Source organism: Leptidea sinapis, chromosome Z, assembly GCF_905404315.1.
Source record: "Leptidea sinapis chromosome Z, ilLepSina1.1, whole genome shotgun sequence".
Taxonomy (NCBI): domain Eukaryota; kingdom Metazoa; phylum Arthropoda; class Insecta; order Lepidoptera; family Pieridae; genus Leptidea; species Leptidea sinapis.
This window is the reverse complement of record NC_066312.1, coordinates 18,181,886-18,207,409: the sequence shown is the minus strand read 5'-3', so window position 1 is coordinate 18,207,409 and position 25,524 is coordinate 18,181,886. Positions and strand designations below refer to the sequence as shown.

Genomic DNA, 25,524 nt, shown 5'->3' with positions numbered 1-25,524 from the left:
TGATCACCACATTTTGCTGCACCACCGCAGGAACCATAGGAGCGTTCCCAATTTTTAAGTAAAGTGTACACGCTTTTTCGGAGACACCTTTAATTTGAGATAGTTAAGAATAATAACATCAATTTCATTGATCAATTTTGTATATAAATATCTTATTATATCTACAACTAGATTTGCTACCCATGCTTTAAAATATAGTAATGTATTTTATAATTTCTATGTTCTTTAAACACTACAATTGCTCATGGTCGCTCAGGAGGCAATGGCGAAATCGAAACAGAAATGTGGATCCGTAGGAGAACCATAGTCACCGACGTAGCCCAAATGATTGCGAAACTGCAGTGGGTAGGGCACATAGCTCGACGGACAGATGGCCGGTGAGGCAGTAAAAAAGACGACCAAGGATAACTCAGTGTCGGTAGGCCCCCCACAAGATGGACTGACGATCTGGTCAAGATCGTCGGTATATGTTGGATGAGTGAGACAACTAGATTTGTTACCCATGTTTTGAATTACGGTATTGTATTCTATAATTTCAAATATCTGTACTTCATAATCTACAACACCAAAATACTCTATGCATAAAATGACTGCTTTGGCAAACGCCAGCCTTGCCCATCTAAAAAATCATTTAATTCACATATAACTCTGGAATGAAACAATGATAGTTCCTACTTCTTATATTCTATAGGTAATATAATTAATTCTTTCTCATTGTTCACTAGTTTGTGCTTATACAGTAGGTATATTGGAAGTTTCATATTAAATGCAGGTCGCTCTCGGGAAATCGTCGACCAGTGCCGGGAGAAACTTGTGTCTTCTATCGAGTCCTCTCTTGAGAAGGCCCGACCTTCTCAATCACAATACTTCCCCTAAAGCCTCGCCTAGTATCAGAATACTGGGTCTCGCAATCTCGAGCGATTGCCAATTTCGTGGTCGTCTGGACGGCAAAGCCAAATTGGCTTCAAAGAAACTGGGCGTCATTGATAGAGCACGGCAATACTTCAAGCCGGCCCACATACTAAAGCTCTACAAAGCGCAGGTCCGGCCACACATGGAGTATTGCTGTCATCTCTGGTCTGGCGCACCTCAGTATCAGCTCGATCCATTTGACCGCGTGCAACGCAGAGCAGCTCGAATTGTCGGGGACCTAGTGCTCTGTGAACGGCTGGATCACTTGGCGTTGCGTAGAGACGTCGCTTCATTGTGTGTCTTCTACCGCATTTATCACGGGGAGTGTTCCGAAGAGCTGTTTAACCTGAATCCTGCCGCCGAATTCCACCTTCGCATGACATGCTACAAGTTAGGATATCATCCTCACCATCTGGATGTGTGGCGGTCCCCCACAGTGCGGTTTTTAAAGGAGCTTTCTTCCACGTATTACAAAGCTGTGGAATGAGCTTCCTTGTGCGGTGTTTCCGGGATGATACGACATGGGCACCTTCAAAAAAAGCGCGTACACCTTCCTTAAAGGCTGGCAACGCTCCTGTGATTCCTCTGGTGTTGCAAAAGGTTGTGAGCGGCCGGCGGTGATCACTTAATAACAGGTGACCCGTATGCTCGTTAGTCCTCCTATTCCATAAAAAAAAATTGATAAATAAAGGTCTATCTTTAGACCCAAAATTTGTTTATGTTTATATCAAACCCTGGGAAACCGATATCAACCAGTTTGGATATCCTAGGTCTTTAGGTAGGTTAGGTACCTCTCTATATAAAAATAAATGTTACAAGTATAATTTTTTATTTATACTATAACGATATTACAATTTTTTGAGTATGGCGCCCTGCAGAAGAAAACTAGTACAATGGTACCTAAATAAATATACGATCAAGAGATCATTAATTTTGTGCACTGCAGGCTCTTTCTGTATGATGTTACGATTTGGCTGTCAAACGGTTCCGACTCACTTTTAAGGTTTGTTCACTAGCAAGTCAACCTAAATAATGGGTGAGAGACTTTGTTATAAAGAAGATAACGACGGCAAGTTAACTATCCTAAGCTTATACAGGATGTCCCAAAGGTAATGAGACATGAAGGGAAAGTACCTTAAATATCGAACATAGGCTATTTTACTGAAAGAAGACTATATTATTTTTAAAAGTTAGTAATTCTGCATTCAAAGATTTTCTAAAAATTACGTGCCTCGTCTGGGAATCGAACCAACTTTATGATGCCAATCGAAAGAATGGCCAAAAACTTATAACTCTTCTTAAGTAACATAGTATTTTAAAAGAAAATAGTCAATTTACACACAATACACTGTGTCATCCTAACAAAATTTCTGAACCTACTTCTGTCCTCTATTCTTACATCATTCTCATATGGAACGATAGGCCCCTTCTTCCTGTTGCCTCCTCACAAATGATCGCGACCAGTGCTTTACTGCTTACAACAAGTATAAAACATAAGAACATAAACATGTAGACAATTAGTTGTTCACAAATAATTTCATCCAACAATTTTTATATTTTTGCATTTTGAAAACATTACAACTTGTATCAGAACATTGCTTGAATCTTGTAAAATATTACCTTTACCTTGATGTAAACGAGGGGTAAGAAATATTGATGACGCTACAACAACATTCATTACTAGCATAATATTGTAAGGGCTAAAAGGACTTTAAGATAGCAGTCAGTCTAATTCGGGATTTGAGATTTTCTAATTATAGTTCTACTAATTCAATTTTTACTATATTCTATTTCAATGGGATTCAAAGAATTTTATTGAAATCTACTAAATTAAGTAAAAGCATAGATCAAATAAAAATAAAAATCATAAATGCATGATGATGAAATTAAACAGTGATTAGTGTAAAACTTGAAATAAAAGTAAAAGTTTCTTTGTATCCCCCTCGGGCATAGAATAGTGCACGAGTTCCACTCATCCATGCAGCTCTGTATCATAGTGTTATGACAGTCCATAGTCCACCCACAGTCCAGCCGCCAGTCAAAACAATTTCTTATCTCAGTGCGTGCAAGTGTGCTTTTATAAACAATGACACGAAATTGCAAGTTGAAGCGGCTGCATATCTCGACTTATATACGGCATCCCCAGAGCTGTTATCTACACAGCAATATATCTTGGAGGTGTCCAACATATCATTGATATGCAGAAGAAAAAGTTTATGACATAACACACAGCCTTGGGGTACTCCACCATTCACGGGCTTCCGTTTCGAGCAATAACCGTCGACAACAACCTATATCTGCGCTCTGTGAGAAAGCTGGAGGTCCACTTGCATAAACTCTCGGGAAAGACTACGACTGTTGAATGCATTAATTATTATACTCGTAGTATTAATGTGCCGGAATAAATGCATTAGCAGCAGCGTTAACTCAGGGACACATGTTCTAAGCACGATGGGACAAATGCTATCGGACCCGCTTGACTTTCTTACGTCCAATGGAAACATAGCTCGCCAAACAGTTTTCTGTCTGAACTGTACTTCAGGTATAGAGCTCTAACACCGCGGAATGGTCGGTGGTGTCTTTTTTTTGCCGTCAAGAGTCGAGTTGGAGGCAAAAAGAGTGCACAGCAAGCTCCACAACTGCCCAAGAGGTGCAGCAGCGGCAGGGATGGCTTGTTGAAGCTTTCGTGTTCCAGTCTTTTCTAAGACTTTCTAAAACGATGTTTTAGATCTGTTCACCCAGCCCCACAGAACAGCCTAGAGCTTAAAATTGCTTTTATGGCCGAATGAGAGCGTATAACCCAAAAACACAGAAAAAACCTCGTCCAAAAAATTTCCATGAAGAATTGCAGCAGTTATCTCAGCCACTCATGACATGAATTTTTTATTCCATTATTTGTAAATTTTTGTATATAAAGGAGAAAGTCAATTGAAGTTACTTTTAAACAAAATGAGTAATTTCCTAAACAACAATATAAAACAAATAAAGATGGACTTAATTACCAACAAAAGTGTTTTTACATCAGTGAATAATATTTATTTTATTTTGTTGCTTCAAATTCCTCTTACTATGATTAAAGTTTTAAGTGCCCGTTTTTTTTGCAAAGGAGTTTATAATACGAGGGCGGCACTGAAAATTTCGGGAATCAAGGACGTGACACAACAGTACTATTCAAAATGTATTTATTGCTTTTCGAAGTATTCTCCGCGGAATTTGACACATTTTTCCATACCATGGAACCAATCATATCATTCGGAAGTTAGGGTCTCCAAAATGGCCGTTCTGTAGGCGTCCACAGCTTCTTCAGGTGTTGAAAATCTCTGACCACGCAATTTATTCTTTATTTTAGGGAAAGTATAGAAATCATTAGGGCTTAGGTCGGGGCTGTACGATGGATGGTCTAATAATTCTATGTTTTCTTGCTCTAAAAACTCTTTTCTTCTGTGCGCGGTGTGAGAACTCGCATTGTCATGATGGAGGATGATGCGGCGGTTGCAGTTCTCTTTACGGAGTTCAGAAACGAAAGGTGGCAAACAAAACTAGCATACCATTCTGCATTAATTGTTCTTTGTCCCTCAAGAGGTATAGTCGCAACATGGCCGGTTTTGGAGACAAACGTGGCCACCATTTTTTTTGCAACACTCCGTGAACGAACAATTTTTGTTGGCTTTAACTTATTTTCGAACACCCAAACTCGTGACTGGTTTTTTGTTTCGGGTATATATCCAGAATTCGTCACCTGATACGATGTTGTATACAGCATTTGAGGATCCTGCGTGGAATCTTTCGAGAGTTCTGACGCACCAAGTAACGCGAGCCGCTTTTTGCTCTTCACAGAGCAAATGCGGTATCCATCGGGGAAATAACTTTTTTACACCTTATTATTCATGCAAGATTATTTGTATTTGACTCATGCCAATGTCTAAAGTTGCCTGAATTTCGCGGTATGTCACATGTCGATCTTCCTCAATCAGCTTACGCATCGCATCAACGTTTTCTTTGGTGACTGCAGTTTTTGGAAGACCTTGACGGGGATCATCACTGAGCTTGACACGTCCACGTTGAATTTCAGGAAACCAGCGATAAATTGCGGTTTTGGATGGGGCTTCATCACCAAATGCAGAAATGATCCGGTCAACACACTGTTTTCGTGTTAAACCACTTCGAAAGTCATAATAAATAATCGCTCTAGAATTTTCTCGAGTCAATTCCATTTTCTCAACCGATTTTTAAAATTTAACACTTGTGTACAGGACAACGTCTGTCTGTTCCGGTAGTCTTTATATATATTCTTCTTCTGTACATTCAGTCTTCTTGTGTACATGTGTTGACAGTGAACTCCTCCTAAACGGCTGGACCGATTTGAATGAAATTTTCTGTGTGTGTTCAAGTGGATTAGAGGATGGTTTAGATTCACAATTGAACTATCTCCTAAATGGTGGGACCAATTTTGATGATTTTTTAGAGTGTTACAGTAATTTCAGATTGGTTTATAATATGAAGTGAGGGATAGGGAACGAATAGGAATTATAAGGTCAATTTGAGGAAACCAAAGATGTTTTTCACGAATGATTTTCGTTTGTGTGAATTTTGTTGCAAATTGGCTTGAAATGGTTTCAAGAATGCTATTAATCGAGGCTGCTCTACGTGAAGAACATTAAGAACATAAAAGAAGCCGACGCCGCTTATGCAATCAATTCAATATTAGTGAAATTCCCTACTTAAGAGTTTGTAGGAAACTACAGAATAAAATTAATGTTAAATGTATCAGGGGTGGTATTAATATTCCCGAGTTCAGAAAGGATAAAATCCAATATGAAAGAAGCAGGCAGGTTCCCTTTTAATCAGCTCCATCTTCACGTCAAGCTCTACAGGCAGGTCGAAGGCCATGAACTACATTAGTACAACTGTTAGAAAGGATAAAGGTAGAACTTTATCTTAATTATTCCTTTCTAACAGAGTGGTATTCCTATCTTTAGTGATATTTTAAAATAAGTTTCATTTTTGTTATTAATAAAAGAACAAAATTTATTTTCTATTTTATTATAAAAGGAAAACTAACTTACTGCTAATTCAAGGTACGTACTCAGGCATATAAATTAAAAGGCATAGCTTCACCATCGTATGTCCACCCATTTGAAAAGTGTTATGTTTAAAAGGATGGCTATATGTAGAAGTAATAATTTTGTGAAAAACCAAGTATATAACTGATATATTTTACTTGAAACTTTCTGATATAATGAGTAGGTATCGCGATTGCGAGGTTTGTTAAGAAGCACTTTAAAAGATCATTTATTATCATCATAATTAAAAACTCTTTTTAGAAACCTTTTTAAAGAATTCAAATAAATAATCTGGAGTCTACTTTCTTTGTCCCAATCGAAACTTCGTACACGAACGAAATTTAAACGAAGCTTCGGGAGTGACCCTACTCTATTTTGTTTTCAGACACATCGACGAAGTTCGGGTCAATAGACAATATTTGTGAACGAATGGTGAACGATTGACAGGAACATTATATGAATCCAACTAATTTGAAAAGTTCTATTTCATTCCAACGTTGGGTTAGCACCATAATTGAGAACTCTTTTTAGAAAACTTTTTAAAGAATTCTAACAAAAAACTATAATTAAGTACTAATTTGACATATTTACATTGCGTCTGTAATACAGATATTTTGGTTGTCATTAGGTACTACCTAACGTTGGCATGAAATAGAACTATTCAAGTTAGTTGGATTAAAATAATGTTCATTCCAATTTTAATGTTTACCATTCGTTCACGAATATTGTCTATGGTTCCGAACTTCGTCGATGTGTACGAACACAAAATAGACCATCGAAACTTCGTTTAAATTTCGTTGGTTTACGAAGTTTCGTTTTGGAGATAGAGAGTAGACCCCCTGTAGCCACTTGGATGTGCTCGAGTAGCTGGTCAGTCTCTGCGTTACCTCTATGGGACAGATACAGGCATGCGTATATTCCACGCAGCCAGATGATGGATAGGATGATACTGTCCTTCAAGAAAACTCAGGCGTCGAGAACAGGCATCGTCCCTGACGTAAGCGCACACGCCAGCCCGCGATATAAAGGATTGTCCCAAATTATTCCTCGGGTATGAAAGGTAAGATGTATCAGCCAGAGCGGATATCTGTGTCTCAGTTAAAAAGAGCAGGGCCGGCTTCGCCGTCTCCAGGTGGAAGTGGACAGCATTAAAATTTGAGCGAATCCCCCTGATGTTGCAAAAGTCCCCAGCGAATGTGGAGGAGGGTGGTTTGAGCCTCTTGCTCTGTTTGTCCCGAGTCCGCACAGGTTTCCCCCTCCAGGATACGCGGGGCAGCTTGGGCAGCCATTATCAGGTACAGTTCCAAATGTGGGCGCCCAGGGACGTATTCTCCACGACTACATAGCCTGGTACCGTCCTGGAGTATTTTTAATCCGTGCTGCCATTTGTATTTGGGAAGGGGGTGTAGGCCTCCGGATACCTCACTCACCGCACAAAAAACAGCGGCAAAGCCACTATTTCACGCCAATTTCAGTGGGGGAGTGGTATTTCTATGGGCGTGCCGGCCTAATTCGGCTGTGGCTAACTTGGCACTACCACTCCAAAAAGTATGGTCTACCTTGGACACATCATCACTGACGATCGCAAGGAAGATCTCGACATGGAGCGGGAGAGGCGGGCATTGTCGGTTCGGTGCAACATGCTCAAAATGCAGATTTCTTAAAAATGCAGTGATGAAGTGATGGGCACCCTCTTCAGGGTAAACTGCCAGTGTTTCTTTACCTGTTAGTTATGGTACTGATATAAGTGGGCGTCTTTCAGCACCATAAGAGAGCAATATGATGATCATACCACATTCTTATGAAGTTTCCGAAGTTGTGCAGCGCGTCGGGCATATTCGCCCGGACGGGAATGCCCGATTGCTGTGATCAGAACTCGTATATCTTCCTTCTGGGAAAGATTACATATACTTGACACATCGGGATGCAAATAGAAAACTTTGACACCTTCAGTGTGCAAAGCTATTTTCTGTTTGCTTCTATCTAATTGAATTAAATAATAGTATACTATTTTATTTATCTGTATGACTAAATATTGTGATATGGGATTTTATGCCTGCAATAAAGATTTATTATTATAGACTATAGCCTGCCCTTAAAATGGTTTAATTTAAAAAAATATATATAAAATACGTCTCTGTCTATACGAAAGACTAGGCGTTATGGTCTATAGACTACAGCCTGCCCTTAATGGGCGAATAAAAAAAAATGTATCTATGTTTGTATAGTGGTTTAATTCTCTTTGTGTTTAAAGTAAAAGTCAAACTGTCAAAGACGTAGTAACAGATCAAGATCATATTCTCTTCATAGAGAATTATTATTTTTCAAATTTATATAATAATAAAAACTAGATTATTGGATTAATTTAATTCCACATAAATCTCATTTCCATTAATATTTTCGTAGAGAAAGATTATTTTACGGGCGAGTAAGGAATATATAGTGCGAATCGAATTGTAAGTTAATTATTTATTTTACTTTAGATAATAGGGGTTAAATACTCAGTATACAGAACATGCAATTGAGAAGGAGTGTTCACTAACAATTTTTTATTATATAATCCTACGCATTACGTACAAAGTAACACCCAGTTTGAGCCTCTATGGGTGGAAAAGGGGGGGGGGGGGACTCCGCTCAGTACTACACCAGTGTAGGTGTACAAGTTATTTTTTATTTTTTAGTACATATTGTTGCATGTTAGCGGTTTCTGGTTAGTTCTGTATTCTGAGTTTAGTGGTACCGGTTTTGGCAAAATGTCAAGTATACCAAGGTTACACTTTAAAATAAATAAAATATAAAACTTTTCCTTGAAACTATTGCACAATAATATATACAATGTTATACTAACTAGTACTCAGCCTATTATATTATTTTCTCTGCTAATCTTTCAGACAATGTCTCATATAAATGACATCATTGGTGTATTAAGAGGTCTTCGCCAAGTTGTAGAGGCTAGTGCTAAATTGCAACAAGAAAATGCTAGATTAATATGGATTAACTCAAACTTAAACCCACTTTTACAAAACTGTCCCACTAACACAGTTAGTAACAAGCTTATTAATTATAAAGATAACCCAAATGCTGAAATTTCAAAAGATTTGTTTGAGAAAGCTCTTGTTGTTATCCATGGATTTAGGCAATATGCTCTGATGCATGTACCAAACTTAAACAAAAGGAATGAAGGCCAGGTTATGGACTCCAAATTGGAAGCAGAAATAGAACAGCTTAATAGAGAATTTGATAAAACATTTGAAAGTTTGAATAACAGCCAAGAGCAGCCTCCAGTTCCATCCAACACTGAAGATGTAGTGGTTCCATTGGAAAGGCTCAAAGCTCAGGCTGAAATAGTACCAGAGAGAGGTAATGCTACTAGTATATTATCACCTAGTCAATCAATTGCAAAACCTGAAGTAAAAAAGAAGACAAAAGTCAAGGTATGTCTGGTTTACTCTTCCTTAATATTGTAATTGTTAAGTCCATTGGATTATTAACACTTTCTAATTGCTATATATTTCATGTTCAGCTAAGTGAATATTCAAAAGCTCGAGTAGTGCCATCATCAAGAATTGGAAGAATGATATCATTTGGATCATTAGCAGCTGGCTTGGGAGTTGGAACAGTTGCTCAGTTTGCAAGAAATACTCTTCAATCAGTGACTGGAAAGGAAGAAACCTCAAATCCATTTATGTCTACTGCAAATGCTGAGAGAATTGTGGATACTCTTTGTAAAGTAAGAGGTAATTTATTGTTTTCTTTTCTAAATAGTAGAAAATCTGTAAGTTGAAATTCAAGGAAGACAACAATTTTTTTATAGTGTTTTAGACTCTTAAAGGATAGCAACAGACAGATTTTTATTATGAAATATTCTATCTCACACAGAATTTTATGTTTTCATTATTCCGAACTGGCACAACCAATCCTATATTTATTATATCACATAATAATATTCTCAGAGGTATTTTCAAGGTGGCACAAACAATTGGATTAAATTTATTACACAGGTGGGTGTGTGTGAAAATGATCAAGCTAGGTCTCTTATTTTGTGTTAGTTTATGTGTGTGACAACATGTTTTCCTAGTTTCAGTAAAGCTCACTTGCTCACTTTCCGCCGATAGACTAGATAGTCCTACACTATTGTATGCTTTTTATAGATACAGCTGATTTATTTGTGCTTTCCTAATGTGATGTGTGTGTAATAGGTTTTAATAAACATAAACTAAATTGCTATTCACAATCAATTTCAATTTTCAGGAGCTGCTTTAAAATTGGGTCAGTTACTGAGCCTTCAAGATGAATCAATTATACCACCAGAACTACAGCGAATATTTGAAAGAGTGCGTCAATCAGCTGACTTTATGCCGACATGGCAAGTTGAGAAGGTGATGTCGTCACAGTTAGGACCAGATTGGCGAAGCAGAGTTCAATCCTTTGAGGAAAAACCTTTTGCTGCTGCATCTATAGGTACATAATATTAAGTGATGATTTAATAGTACATATCAAGAATTAAGATAATTATTGTTGCCTGTATTGTAAAAATTTTTAGGTCAAGTTCATCTGGCTGTGTTACATAATGGCCAAGAAGTTGCTGTTAAAGTTCAGTATCCAGGAGTTGCAAAAGGCATTGACAGTGACATAGATAACCTAGTTGGTGTCTTAAAGGTAACCTATCAAGGACCTTGAACATTTTGAATCTGTTAGTAATCACTAAGTATAAATGAACTTATGTATTTGCAGGTATGGAATGTATTTCCTAAAGGTATGTTCATTGATAATATAGTTGAAGTTGCAAAGAAGGAATTGGCTTGGGAGGTTGACTATGTACGAGAAGCACAATGCACAAAAAAATTTAAAACATTGCTTGAGCCTTACCCTGAGTACTATGTACCTGATATCATTGGTGAGCTTAAAACTAATTTTATATAATATATGTTGTTTTGATAGATCTATAGACTGCAGACCTACAAAAAAGCTGCAGTGAAAATACAAATTTCTCACTTTAACAGAAGCTATGGTATTACCATAGGGAGGCTTCCTTCCACGGGAAGCCAGCGAAATAGGTACCATAGTGGTGTTCTGCTGTTGCAAGCATTATTATAAGGCACTTTCTAGTGAAATAACTACACTACGGACACTTAATATCTTATGTCTCAAAGTAATGGGTGTAATTGTAGCCCTAGATCTGGGTGTTTTTCAATTATCACCACTTTTTATTGAATAAGTGGCAGTGTTTTGTAATGGGCAGTGTGTATCATTTATCAGTAAGTGAATGTCTTGTACATCTTGTCACTTTTGTTATAAATAAAAAAGTATGTGCCAAGTGGCTAAAATAAAGTAGTTTATCTATGAAAACATTTGTTGTTGGACTAATACAATAAACCCATTTAAAAAGAATGGGCACTTAAAACTTTTCTGTACCACTATGAAAAACTAAAACAAAAGAAGTTTTGTTTGCATTCAATTAATTAGAAAAAATTGTCTAGGTATTAAAAATTACTGGCTAGTAAAATAAAATGTTCCACAATTGAAAATTTTAAAAGTGATTTATAAATATTATTAAATTGTTTGCTCGCAGTTTGTGTTTAGATGTTGTGCTATAAGTAAATAAAAAGAGTTTTTCGTAATATTTATGAATTCATGTTGATGTTTTACTGTTTTATTGGTTATTCGTGAAGTTTATACCGTAATATGACAGACAAGACAATTATGACTGGTAATATAGTGACACTTCTTCAAGAAGACTGTAATCAATGGAGCTGTTTGTTGTCATTCGTTCCGCTGTTCATAAGATCTAGACTAGGTTTCAAGAAAACAGTTCTTGGAAAAGAAGACAGAAAATCAGGAAGAAAACGATGTACTGAGCCCTGTGACTATCGATAACGTATCGTGAGCAAAGCTTTAGGAAATCAGAAGTCTACCTACAATAACATCAAAAACACTCTTGAAGATGTTAGAAATGTGTTAGTATATGGACTGTCTGGAGAAGACTTCTAGAAGTCCATATACACAGTTGAAGACCAGCTACTAACTGTACAGAGTTAGTTTTCGTAAAAAAATTACGGCGGATCCCATTACATTGGCCAGTGAAATTCCGACCTCAATCCCATTGAGCATCTATGGGATTTTCTAAAACGATGTGCTAGATACTTACACCCAGCCTCACAGAACATCATAGAACTTACGGCTGCATGGGAGCATATTACTAAAGAACTCATAAAAAGCCTCATCCAAAAATTGCCATTAAGAATTGCAGCAGTTATTAAAACAAATTAAGATGGACTTAATTACCAACAAAGGTGTTTTTTCATCAGTAAATAGTATTTATTTTATTGCATCAAATCCCTCTTACAACTATGATTAAAGTTTTAAGCACCCATTTTTTGCAGAGAGGTTTATAATATTATAAGAATAATAACATCAGGTGTGTTACTTCACCAATAACACAAGCAAATGTTTCTGTGTTAGATATTATAGTGGAGGCTATTTTTACTTGCAAGTAGTAGTGTCCAATTCTATTACCTGAGTTTCACTATGAAGCTAGAAAAATTACTGGGCTAATGAGACTTACATATTTACTGAGTCTTGTGAACACCGTCAATTCTAATGGAATAAAAATTGTATTTCAGATGATCTATGTTCTTCTGAGGTGATAACCACAGAGCTGATTGATGGTCAACCTCTTGATAAACTATTTGAAGCCGACTATGAAACAAGATACGACATAGCATATAAAATAATGCAACTTTGTCTTAGAGAGATGTTTGTGCTAAGGTGTATGCAGACAGATCCAAACTGGGCTAACTTCTTCTACAACACAAACACTAAACAGGTGATGCTTCATACTTCATACATTCAATATTAAAAAAGTCTGCAAAAAGAATTTCTTTAAGTATCTGTAATGGCAAACAATTTTCTTGGAAAATACTTTTTATAATTTTACTATTTTCACAGTTTGTTTGAATGTGGTAGAGAATTCCAGATTGTAAAGATGTGCGTTAACTAACCTGCTAACTTCTCAAGTATTTATTAATGTTTTGTTTAGTTTAAAATAGAAAAACTGACTTTTTTCATGAACCAGAACTCTCTCGCTTGGTAACACGGTACTTGTGGAGGCAATAACATATTGTGAGTTTATCTACCTAATGACATGCTGATAACGATCTAATACTTTTAGGTTATTCTGTTAGACTTTGGAGCAACTCGTGAATATTCAAAAGAGTTAATGGACCAATACATAGAAATCATAAAAGCAGCTTCAGATGGTGATCGTGCTACAATATTACAAATGTCCAAAGATATGAAATTTCTAACTGGATATGAATCCAGGGTAAGTAATGGTAATATTATATAGATAAGGTTTACTTGTGATATAATATATAGCAGTTTACCCCGACATCACAGCACGGGTATTTAACAATTTAACAAAAAATTTAAAATATAACATAGCCTATGTCACCCGGGGATAGTGTAGCTTTCCAACAGTGAAAGAATTTTTCAAATCGGTTCAGTAGTTTCGGAGCCTATTCAATGCAAACAAACAAACAATGAAATCTTTCCTCTTTATAATATTAGTATAAATTATGCAAGTAAGATTCTTTTAACATTCTATACATGAAGAAATATGACTAGATATTTGTATATACTTTTTTTTGCTTTGTGTTAGTTGCAGCCATTTATATAAATTTAGTTAATATGTATTATTCAGAGTGTTTTACCAACAGCATATTTTTTATTATTCAATTATAATTTAAGTGAATACATAAGGAATAGTAAAATAAGACATGGCTTTAAAGGTTGTAAACAGCATTTACAATTGGTTTGATAAGCATAACAATGTTGAACAATACTTAAATTTAATATGATAGGGGGCATTTTCCGACGTTAACTAACTATAGAGATATACAGCTAACATTACAATACGATATGCTGAGTTTGTTGCGCCCATTCTTCTCCGGCCTGAGGCTTTCATTTTGGAATGGGTGGTAGTTTTTTTTGACTTTCAATAAGTGATTTCACATCCTATTTTGAATAAAAATATTTGAATTGAATATGTCCATAACTCACATATGTTACTACTGTAACAAGGGTATGAGTTACATAAAATTATAAAATTTATTTAAGAGCTATTTTTCACTTCAGCATAGTTTTATTACTGATAAATAATTTTAATTCAATACCTAATAATAATTAGTTTGTAATGGGTTAATAATGGGTTACCTGAAGCTTTCTTTTGGAATATTTTTTTTTATATAATATTAATCAAATTAGCTAATATTTTCCTAGATAATGGAGGAGACACACGTCGACACTGTAATGATTATGGGTGAAGTGTTCACAAAGGAGAGCTCTGACGGATTCGACTTTGGAACACAGAAAACAACTCAACGCATCCAAACTTTGGTTCCAACAATACTGTCGCACAGATTATGTCCGCCGCCAGAGGAAATTTACTCGTTGCATAGGAAATTATCTGGCGTTTTCCTACTTTGTTCAAAATTGAAAGTGAAAATCAATTGTCGGAATATGTTCCAAGAAATTTATCGCAACTATGAAAAGGGAGCCTAAATTTTACCTGTATTACGAGGAATTGACATCACACTGAAATGATGACAAATTCAACAGTAAATAGGGAATATGCATATTTTGTTTATTAAATTTTTTATATCGTTATATTATAAATAAGAATATCTAACGCTGAAAAAGTAACTCAAAGTATTATCTAATTGTACTTGTTATGTAATACAAAAATAGTGCAAGGAATATATAAGTGGAGAGGATTGACTGTGATCGCATTTTAAAAATTTTTTCACAGAACTATTTGCACTTCAAAACTTTATTTCTTGCTTAAAAATTAGCGATGTAAACATATTTTTTACATCAATAAAGTTTATTTATGAAATATGAGATGACAGATGTGTATACCCTTTTGATCAATTAATCTATTTTGTCAATTATTTTAACCCCCTTCATAATGGTCCGCTAACTTTAAACAGCCGCTTAGGAGTGTTTTTTCTCATTCTTACTTAGGTCAAAAGAAGAAGACAGAGTGAGAATTAGCAATGCTTTAAGTTAGCAGACTATTATGAAAAAGGGGGTTAGTTTTTTTATTTTAAGTTAACTATTAATATGAATGATAACGCTTATAGTTTAAGTTAACTTAAATCAATAAAATAACGCAATACTAAGCCACTAACCTAAGTATTTAACGGGACATTAGTTACGCTTATGTGATGACGAGGATTTCAATAGTCTTTTGGTTTTTCTTTTTCCGTTTTTTTATTTGTTGTAAGTTTTAAAGACTGGTACTGGTTATGGCGGTACTGTGATCTTAGTGTCCAAATAGCAAGCTTTCGGCTTTAAATTTTTTAATCGAATTATTGTGAGATGCATTAGTTTTTATTTCTTTTTCATTATCAGTTTCTACTGTATTGAATATCATATTCTTAGTGTTGGCAGAGTTAGCTTTCTTACTTTTTCTAGCGTCCCCAGATTCCCAGCTATATGTGGTTTTGGAACCTTCATCTTAGTAGTCTATCCTCTGACGCTTACTTACTATAACTCCTCCATCAGCCGTAAACTCTTGGTACCTCTTGCCTTTACACAATCGTCTAGATTGGTCTTGGATCATGCCCTGATAATTCGTTGAGTCGTAATTGTACATCGTTTTCTTTTCTTGGGAATCATTTTACGTTAACGGTTTCCGTAAGGGCGTTCTGGAGTTCTACGTATATATTTTTGTCGTTCTTGGGCCTCTCCAGAACATTATGAAAACTGTAAAGAGTTGTGTGTGAGACCGCATTGAACTTAAAAGAAAGAGGCGAGAGAAAAAGTCGGTAATACGGTTTTCTTCTCTTCCGAAACATCTATGTAAACGTTAGCGGTTTCAGTTAGTGTTCTGAAGTTGTCTGTGTATCTATTTTAATGTTTCTTGGGTGTGTCCAGAACCTTATGAGATCTGTAATCAGTTGAGTGGGAAATTACGTTGAACTTAAAAGAAGAAAGTAAGAGAAGGAAAGGGAAGCACCGTTTCCTTTTCTTCCGAAACATCTTTGAAAAATTTAGCGGTTTCACTTAAACCGTTCTGGAGTTCTGTGTATGTATCTGGGGACACGGTCGTGCCCCCACCAAATCGAGCAAAAACAAGCGGCACGGCAGTACCATTCTTTTCTCGAAGCAGTTCAGGCCATTTTCGACCCCGATAACTTCGTTGTAGATAACACTACAAGCCTGAATTATTAAGTACAAGAAAACATTAAACTCGGTACTAGATTTAAAATTTCATTCAATTTGAACTAGTAGTTTAAAAATTATAACTAGTCAATATTTTCTAATTTTGTCATTCATCCATCTTTTGTCAAGAAGCTTCAAATTTATGGTTTTTGTTCTGCAAGTTTACGCAGCACTTTCGAGAGTGTCAAGTCTGGAAAGGCAAAAAAGTTGGATTATCTACAAAAAGAAATGAAAAGCTATCAAAAACATTACTTGTAAAAAAACCAAGTCTCGCAACACAGTTCTACCGTAAGAAGTTGTGAGATCCATGTAATACCAAGTCAGTCTATCTATTAAGTCTCTACTTAAGGGTTCTTCTGTCTTAAGTTATTACGTAATTAGCTAACCTAACAACATAGGGGAGCGGGGGGCACGTTGTTACAATTTTTAGATAATTATTAATATCACAAAAGCTATCAAATAATGTATACATTTGATTGCTTTTACCATTAGTGTGTCTATTCAGCTAGTAGAATAGCATTGGAAAAATATTAAAGTTTACGTAATTTTTCCCGTAATAGAGAATTAATGAAATAAGTCGATTATAACAACTTACCCCTGACTTGGGGCTAGTTGTTACAGCTTCGGGGCACGATGTTACAGTAGGTAAATAAACAAAATGAACAATAATAAATCATTTATTTTTTATTGTTTCAAAACGTTATGAATAAAAGAGACTATTTTGAACAGTCTTATAACATTTATGAGCAATTATACTATCTATATCGTAATTTTCCAACTTTTTAACAGTAATAATCACATAACTTTGGCAGGAACTTTCTTAAATCTTATATAAAACACATTTTCATTACTGAATTAGAAAATTTCGTCAGTAAATACCAACATGTAATAAATTATTTATACTTTTTTAACTTGGCACTTCAGTTAAACTAAAATCTAACATTTTCAATACACTTATATTGCAATAAAATTTATAGTTACGTATACAATACTGTATAAACAGTCGACAGCATATCACGAGTAACAGTTGCACCAGGCAAGCAATAAAGGCGACCTCAAGGTCAACCTTCACCTTTATTGTAGGTAACAATATCACATATTTATATTACATTAGTCTTCATCAGAATTACAATTAATACAAATGAATAATTGAACGTTTCCTGTTACACATTTGACATGGGCTCACATTTTGCATTCTAAACATTCTACCCAATCTTCTTTTTTAGAAGTACTGTAACTTTCGCTACACACTAAACAAAACCATTCTTCAGTATCAGAATCTGAATCAGAAACCAAAATTTTTTTCTTCACCTTTTCTTTTCCTACTTTACTCGTTTTCGCAGATTTCCCTTTTCCTTTACCTTTTCCTTTATTTTGGTCGCACGCTTTTTTGGTCTTGGCCAGTTTTTCTTCATACTCCTTTTGTAATGAGTCTTTTTCAGGTGTGTCGGTTAATACAGCGGATTTACGTTTACGACGGTTATGGTTGGATTGTTTTCGAGCCTCTGCCTTGGGAAAGGATCTTATCTTTGAAGGCGAAAAATTTTCAAATGTACTTTGTATACCAGATGAACCTGGTATCGCTAATTCAATTTTATTTTTAAAACTTGACGAATCTGCACTCGGTAATGTTGTTAAACATTCTATATCTTGCGAACAAGCTGGATTTGGAGAAGGTGAAACAGTAATATTGTTAATAGTGTCAGGTAATAGATTGGTTGCTGTTTCGATTGCCTGTATGATTTCATTTGTGCTTATGTTCAGTTGAGGCGCAGAATCTAGCAATTCCGGATTTTCCAGGTCCAGTGTCAAATTGGAGGTGTTCTGCGAGGCAGTGGGATGATTCGTTTCTGGATTGGGGCGATCAGTGACATAAGAAGGTGCATAATCACTGTCTTGAAAGATATCAGGATTAAAAGGCCATATCCCGGTTGATCGAAATCCGCTCATGATATTTACAGGATTTAGGGCCAATGGCAGTGAATCTTTCACCACGCCTGGGAGATCATGAATCGTCATTGTTTTTCCTGGATGATTATACATCCAGGCCGTCTGTGCTCGATTAAGGTGGTTTTTAAATGGGCCATAAACGCCTACATCTAATGGTTGTAAATTGTGAGAGCAGTGCGGGGGAAACGACAGCATGATTATGTTGTTTACTTTGGCTTTCTCCACGACGTGAAAATTTACATGTGAGTTGTGGTTATCCAGCAGGAGGAGGACGGGCTGTTCAATGGAAGGTTTGACATGTTGAATGAAATGATCCAAGAATTTTAAAAATTCTACTTCTGTCATCCATCCTGAAGAATTGCCTGCTCCTATCGCTTCTGATGGTCCAGCACGAAGAAATAGATCAGTGTATCTCATTCTGGGAAAAACGAACATCGGCGGGACTGAATTTCCAGCAGCATTTATGGCACATGTGAGCGTTACAAGTACTCCTCTTTCTGCAGATGTGATCGCACCGACCTGTTTTTGACCACGAGCAGCAACTATTTTTTTAGGCTTCTGTACCGTTGTGACACCTGTTTCATCAACGTTCCATATGCGCGAAGCAGTGAATTCATATTTTTGGAATAACAATTGCAGTTTGTCAAAAAAGTCTTTAACGTTGGTTCTGTTGAATGACGTTGCTCTACTCAAAGATGTAGCTTCTGGTGTTCTCAGAGATAGTTGAGGATTTCTGTGCATAAAACTTTTAAACCAGTCCGGCCCAGCCATATTATTTTGGATCCAACTGGGGGGAATATTTTTTAATTCGAGTTTTACTGCACATTGATAAGCTAGTTTTCGGACTTCAGTTGGTAGTAAACCAAAATATATTTCTGAACTTTTGATTAGATAAGAAGCTAATTTATGTTCGGCTTCTTGTGAGAATACCAATTTAGGTTTAACGTAACCCAATGAACAAGATTCGTTGTTTTTGTTTTTTCTGACATACCTGGATAAGGACATCGGACACAAATTAAACATTTTGCTTGCTTTACGAATGCTCGTTTTATTCTGCAGTACTTCTGCCGCAGCAGATTCATAATCTTCTTGACTAGTTGTACCTCTTTCCGTTTTTCTTTTATAGTTTCTCATTCTAAAAAAAAAACAATGAGTATTTAGAATTTAAAAAATAATTGAAAGATGAACCATTGTTTTAAAAAGCAAGAATGCGCCCGTCGGAACGAAAGCTTCAATTTCTTTCCATTTATTCTAATTTTTAAGTACAGCGTAGTAATTTCTAAATGATAGTCAATGAGATGAACGGTAATACAAGGTCTGAGGCAAGTTGTTACATGTAACAACCTACCCCGAAAAATTGTAACAACCTGCCCCATGGTGTGTTTTTTAATTAAAATTAAAGCCGCCATTAATGGATATCAATAGCAGAATAAAACGCTATTACAAATTAAAACTCGATACATTATGAACGTTCGAGGTGAAAAGAATTTAGAGAATAACAAATATAGACGGCAGGAATCAAAAATTTCGTAAAAGATTTTGTTACGTACTTGATGGAAATCGAGACACGTGCACACAACCTAACAGTTTGCCGCTCGGCGGGTCACTGATTGTTTTTTTGCAACGCACGATGTTATAAGGAAACAAATGAGTCCACTTACGTCTACCAAAGAGTTGAAAATCCCGGTAAAAAATGCGTGTAACTTCTTACCCCTGTAACAACGTGCCCCCCGCTCCCCTAGTGTATATCAATATAGTGTACCATATCAATATTGAAAATATTCTATGTTTTAAATAAATATATTGACTTGGCCATAGCACTAAACACTCGTTTAATATTATAATAATATGTATTACTTGAGAGATACATTGGGTTTTTATTTATAATAATTTATTTGGTGCTTTGTGTAAGCGTGCGTGTTTGTGTGTGTGAGCAGTGAACACCCACATGTCTACGCAATGCAAAAGATTCAAGCCGTTCGTAGACTTACGCGTATTCTATCTTATTTTAGTATTCGTGCCGACCTTCCAAGTGACCTGCACAACTCCCCGCCCTTCGGAGGATAGTTTTGCTATAAGCGAAAGCGCTTATAGCAAAACTATCCTATATCCTGACTCACTCTCCCTTCATTTTAACCGATTGCGCCCATTTATGGTTGTAAAATTTTGATACTAAAAACTGCCATACATTAAGTATGGGATTAGTAGAACGACCATCGCACAACAAGGACGTCGACGACAAAACTTTGTACATACTAAGAAATAAATATTATTAAAATAAAATATAATTTTATTTGTTAGGTTAATAAACTGTTTCCTTTATAATATTAGTATTAAGCTAAGATACTTAAATCTTTGTACTAATCCCATACTAAATGTATGAGAGTGTGTAATATAAAAAGTCTGAACGGTTCTCGTTTGATTAAAAATTGTTATTGATGTAATTTTACTAATTAAGTATCGTATTTCTGATATAAGTTTTTGTGACATCTGTGATAGTTACGGAATAAACGCCTGGCCACAATTAACGATTACCTACACCCCGCTTCGTATCTTCATAATAGTTTACCTCACCATGTTTGCGGCTCAGCCAATCATCTACCTATCGTATAATACGGTACCTCCACCTGCTTTGTTGTGGATTCCCATAGCGTATACTATTTAGCCACTTCTCTTTCCTTACCCAAAGTTAATGTAGCCTTGAGCCCTTTCGCTGGTAAATTACTTTTCTATCTTTAGCTAGGATTTCTATGGGCAGCATCGTAGCATCCTCAAAGGGAGTCCATATGTGAGCACAGACCTGTCTACTGACGACGGTGGTGCCCTCCTACTTGCTTTTGGGCGTCCTTTGTGAGGCATTAGTCTTGATATGGAGGCTCTTACTATCGCAGCTCTCGCTCTCGCGATGATCTTGCTGTTTAAAGTTACTTAGAGCATCGATCATAGCTCCTAATTAATATCGGATAAATGGTTTTGATCTTATTTTATTTGCTCCAACTCCCAAGATGATCGTTTGAATCTGCTTGTAATGTTGTTCTGTTCTACGATTTTAAGGTTTACTGTTTTCATCCACTGGCTAATTTTCTCTTTGGGATGATTTTCGACGATCACCACTGCTATGTCATCTGCATAATATCCTACAAGTTTAGTTTCCCTTGGTAGTGAAAGTACCCATCATGGGGATACTTCTCCGATAGTATATTTTTGTATCACATTTTTTAAATACCATAAATTATATTTTATTTTAATATTATCAATGTACAAATAAATGTTACTAGATAATACATATTACTAACCGAACTGTAATAGTGATAATAAAGTTCCAGAAAGTCTGTATTTTTTTTTTAAAAAGGTGCCCCAATAACGGTTTGTTTGAATTATTCTTCGAAATCATTTCAAAATGCCAAATTCGAAAGTTATTTAACAAGGATTTCAAAAAATCATACTTATATTTAATTTCACTTACCACCACTTCGGAAAAGTTTAACGTTAACGTTTAGTTTAAGTAATGAGAAGAAGTGGAATATAAAACTTTTTGTCACAGTGCCGCAAGAAATTTGTATTTCTATCGAGTCCTTGAACAGGTCACGGAATGTGGTAAAACTCAAGTTTGCACATTTACCACAAAAAAAAATACAATTCTCGTATAACTGCTCTTCAGCAACACTCCGCTTAATGCCTCGCCTACTATTGAAATACTGGAATTGGAATAAGGCATAGCAAAATTGGCTTCGAAGAAACTGGGGATCATAAATAGACCATGGCAACATTTCAATCCGGTCTACACACCTACTACCGCTCTACAAAGTACAGGTCCGGCTACATATGTAGTATTGCGCTTATCTCTGATCTGGTGAACCTCAGTACCAGCTTGAACCATTTGACCGTGTGCAACGCAGTACTGCTCAAATTGTTGCCGATCCATTGCTCTGTAAATAGCTAGATCGATAGACGTGACTTTCCTTGTCGCATTTATCACGAGGAGCTTTGCGAAGAGTTGTTTGACCTGACCTTTCCGGCGAATCCCACCTTCGCACGACAACCCACAAACTTGGATACCATCCTCACCATCTGGTGTGTGGCATTACATAAGTAGGTACGGTTTTTAACTTCCTGTCACGTACAACTATGGAATGAGCTTCTTTACGCTGTGTTTCAAGGAGAATTCGACATGCGGTACCTTCGCATAAAATGCGTACATCTTCCTAAAACGCTGGCATCGTTCCTGTGATTCCTCTAGTGTTGCAAGAGGATGTGGCCAGCGTTGATCACCTAGCATCATGTAACCTCTGCGCTCGTACACAGTAAAAATTAAGTAAAGAATCATCCATCAACCACAAGTTGCGCCCGTTCACGAGCCTGACGCCTGGACGAGCGTCCGCGTCCGTTGATCATATTTTAGGAAAGAACAACCCACCACACGTCGCCGCCACAAGTAATGACATTTAACAGAGCATGACGAAGCTTGAGACTACTGATTACATAGTACACCTTTGCAAACACGCGTCCACCTAATAGGAAGGTCGTGGTTCCTCTGGTGTTGCAAGAGAACATGGGCGAGAAGATAACTAACCACCAGGAAAGCTCCTGCCTGTTTGTATTTCTAGTCTCATTAGAAATCAGAAGACGGCGGAAAAAAATCAGGCTTCTAGATTTCTTATTTACGAATTTAGATCTCTGTCTCCTATCGGCAGTTTTATACACATTGACTCTTTTATATGAGAGGCGGCAAATGAGCCAGAACCTCGCGTGATGGGAAGTCACCGCTCATGGATATCCGTAGCACTAGGGGCAAGAAATTCCGGCCTTCAAGGTGGAAGTATGACGACGTTGAAGCTATCTAAGTTACTTGTCCAGTGTCCACTTTTTTTTATGACAATAAAGGACGAGACGAACAGGACGTTCAGCTGATGGTAATTGATAATTTAATTATAATTAATATGATTTATAGTTTGCGCTCTTGACAGTAGTTAGTTTTTAAAGTACTTTTGTTTGCAGCAGATGTATGCGCCCTACTCGTACTTAATGCGCCTCACGAGTTTCGTGCAAAGATTACCTAACGGATTTTGCTGGCCACACCTATGACACCAAGATGTACGATGGGCAGTCTATTTCCCGACATATGCATTGCTTGCAGCGGCGTCGTGTGCCGGGTCATTTCCTTCCCCCAAATATGTGCGAAGGGACCGATGGCTGGTCCATGCGTCAACTCTTGAAGGGGTGCTGCTTGTCGAACTGCGATTAATAATTGACAGTTATCACGGCCATAATGTTCACGAAATATCATTACACGGGCAATCAAGCTCAAAAGGTTGTTGCATCCATAATACGATAATTTATACTTATACAGTTTATTCTTTATTATGAAATATTTCATGTTATTTAAACTGAATTCATATATTGGATGCAACACCTGACAAACTAAATCGTTATGCATTGGATTGCAGCCATTGTAAAATACTTTATTTGATTGAAAAGAGTGGCTGTTGCGTTTCTTGTATGTTCTTCTCGCGAGCTCTAATTTTTCCTTACATAATTACGGTAGATTCAGTAAATTATAAGAAATATTTACAATGTATAAATATTAAAAAATTATTTTGTGACTATTCGAAAGCGTATAGTTTTAAGTCTAATTGACAAAAGTTTATTTGATTTGATTTGATTGACTTGGAATCTGAATTAAAACACGGCTCCGTGAAAGCAGATGTTTCCTTATAGTTAATTTTCAACTCCCAAAACTTTTCTCACCACATATACGTGGGTAACAATGAAAATGCTTAGAACTGGCTAGTTAGAAACTTTATTTGAATTTCAATTTTTAGAACTCTTTGATAACCTAATGCTAATGTAGTATATTGCATTAATTTGTAATTTGTGAATTGGTGGCAAATCTAAAACTCTTGTTACACGTGAAAATGAACCTAACGCGAGAAAATTTTCGATCAATGATTTATTATGACTTTCGTTGTTACTCAACAACTAAGCGGCGATTAGCATTTCTTAATGAAGCCCCATCTCATGCCACTATTTACAATTGGTTTAACGAGTTTAAGCGTGGATTTAGCCATCTCAATGATGATCCGCGTGAGGGACGTCCTTTAACAGCGACTACTGAAGATAACATCAGAGCTGTGCGACGCATGATAGAGGAAGATAAGGGAGTGACCTATCAACAGATACGGGCAAGCCTAGGCATTGGTATGAGTCAAGCTCATAAAATATTCCCCGAACCATCTGGTACTTCCTGACGCCTAAATCGTCAGGAAGCTTTGTACCAGATGTATTCCCCAAACTTTGCCGACGACCAGAAACACCTTCGCATGGACTGATGTCGCCAAATGTTAGATAAGTTCAACGTAACTCAAATACTGTATTTGACATCGTCACAGGTGATAAAAGTTGGATATATTACTACGAACCCGAAACCAAAAGACAATCAGCTCAGTGGGTGTTTCCTTTCGAAGATCGGCCAGCTAAGGTAAAGAAAGGAAGAAGTCAAGGAAAAAAGATGATTGCCTCATTCTTTTGTAAGAAAGGTCATTTTGCGACAGTTGTGCTAGAAGATGGAAGGACAGTTACTGCAGACTGGTATGTCAATCGCTGTTTGCCTGATGTCTTGGAAAAAATTCGACAGCACCGCCCTCGAAGCAGGATCCTCCTTCACGACAAAAATGCACTCCGCAAAACGGACTGACAAATATTTGACTATGGCAGGTGTCGAGATAATGAGTCATCCGCCATACAGTCCTGAACTGGCGCCCTGCTACTTTTACTTATTCCCAAGAACTAAAGATAAAATTCGAGGTATTCGCTTTACGAGCCCTGAAAGCACCCTGATGCAGTGAAAGCATACGAAAATGCCACAGAAGAGACCCCTAAGGAAGAATGGGCCCACTGCTTTTTTCAGTAGTAGCATCAAATGCGACGATGTGTAGAGAGGAACGAGGACGATTTTCTAAACATTTTCAGTGTTACTTAGGTATAAAATATTTATGCCAAATATAATGGTGTGTACATACACATGAAATCTATATTTTGAAATAGGATTTAAATAAAACGCCGATTATTAGAGTGCATACGTTATATTTTGTATCTTTTAGCGGATTTACACTCTTTAGAATGACCTAATGTAAGTATTTAATTGGTTCTTCTAAAGAAAAGCAACATTTGAATACAAATAGATATAAGTACAGCAGATATTGCGGTATATAAGTATACATGTACATATAACAGGACTATTCGGAGTAGGAGATACTATTGTCTTCACTAAAGAAAAAAATAATTACACTTGACTTTTATAATAATTATGAATAAGAGTACTTAATTCGATGCTATGTGAAATATTTTGAGCTTTTTTCGAAATTAAGGGCTT

At 36.5% G+C, this 25,524-nt stretch overlaps 2 protein-coding genes across 4 annotated transcripts; one reads left to right on the top strand and one right to left on the bottom strand.

Annotated features, from left to right (window-relative positions):
- Positions 1-8,257: 8,257 nt before the first annotated feature.
- On the top strand, positions 8,258-14,871 carry LOC126978429 (atypical kinase COQ8B, mitochondrial). 3 transcript variants are annotated; one of them, XM_050827213.1, is made up of 9 exons: positions 8,258-8,431; positions 9,112-9,409; positions 9,499-9,712; positions 10,227-10,436; positions 10,519-10,634; positions 10,710-10,872; positions 12,599-12,801; positions 13,147-13,299; positions 14,256-14,871. In XM_050827213.1, the coding sequence occupies exons 2-9, from the start codon at positions 9,125-9,127 to the stop codon at positions 14,535-14,537; spliced, it is 1,626 nt and encodes a 541-aa protein (XP_050683170.1). In that variant the 5' UTR covers positions 8,258-8,431; positions 9,112-9,124; the 3' UTR covers positions 14,538-14,871. The 3 variants fall into 3 exon arrangements, with proteins under 3 accessions (XP_050683170.1, XP_050683168.1, XP_050683169.1); XM_050827211.1 differs by having other exon boundaries at positions 8,867-9,409; XM_050827212.1 differs by lacking the exon at positions 8,258-8,431 and adding an exon at positions 8,714-8,745.
- Positions 14,872-17,384: 2,513 nt separating this feature from the next.
- On the bottom strand, positions 17,385-20,729 carry LOC126978951 (uncharacterized). Its single transcript, XM_050828078.1, has 3 exons — positions 20,722-20,729; positions 19,144-19,287; positions 17,385-18,939 (listed from the first exon to the last, which is right to left on the bottom strand). The coding sequence occupies exons 1-3, from the start codon at positions 20,727-20,729 to the stop codon at positions 17,385-17,387; spliced, it is 1,707 nt and encodes a 568-aa protein (XP_050684035.1).
- Between the last annotated feature and the right edge of the window lie 4,795 nt (positions 20,730-25,524).

What these genes read in the sequence shown, in the direction of transcription:
- LOC126978429 (XM_050827211.1), top strand. Translation starts at nt 8,870, where the DNA reads ATGTCTCATATAAATGACATCATTGGTGTATTAAGAGGTCTTCGCCAA. An exon ending in AAAAGAAGACAAAAGTCAAG is followed by an intron (nt 9,410 to 9,498) that starts GTATGTCTGGTT and finishes TTTCATGTTCAG; the next exon opens with CTAAGTGAATATTCAAAAGC. An exon ending in CTATGTACCTGATATCATTG is followed by an intron (nt 10,873 to 12,598) that starts GTGAGCTTAAAA and finishes ATTGTATTTCAG; the next exon opens with ATGATCTATGTTCTTCTGAG.
- LOC126978951 (XM_050828078.1), bottom strand. An exon ending in TGTCCGATGTCCTTATCCAG is followed by an intron (nt 18,940 to 19,143) that starts GTATGTCAGAAA and finishes TATTCCCCCCAG; the next exon opens with TTGGATCCAAAATAATATGG.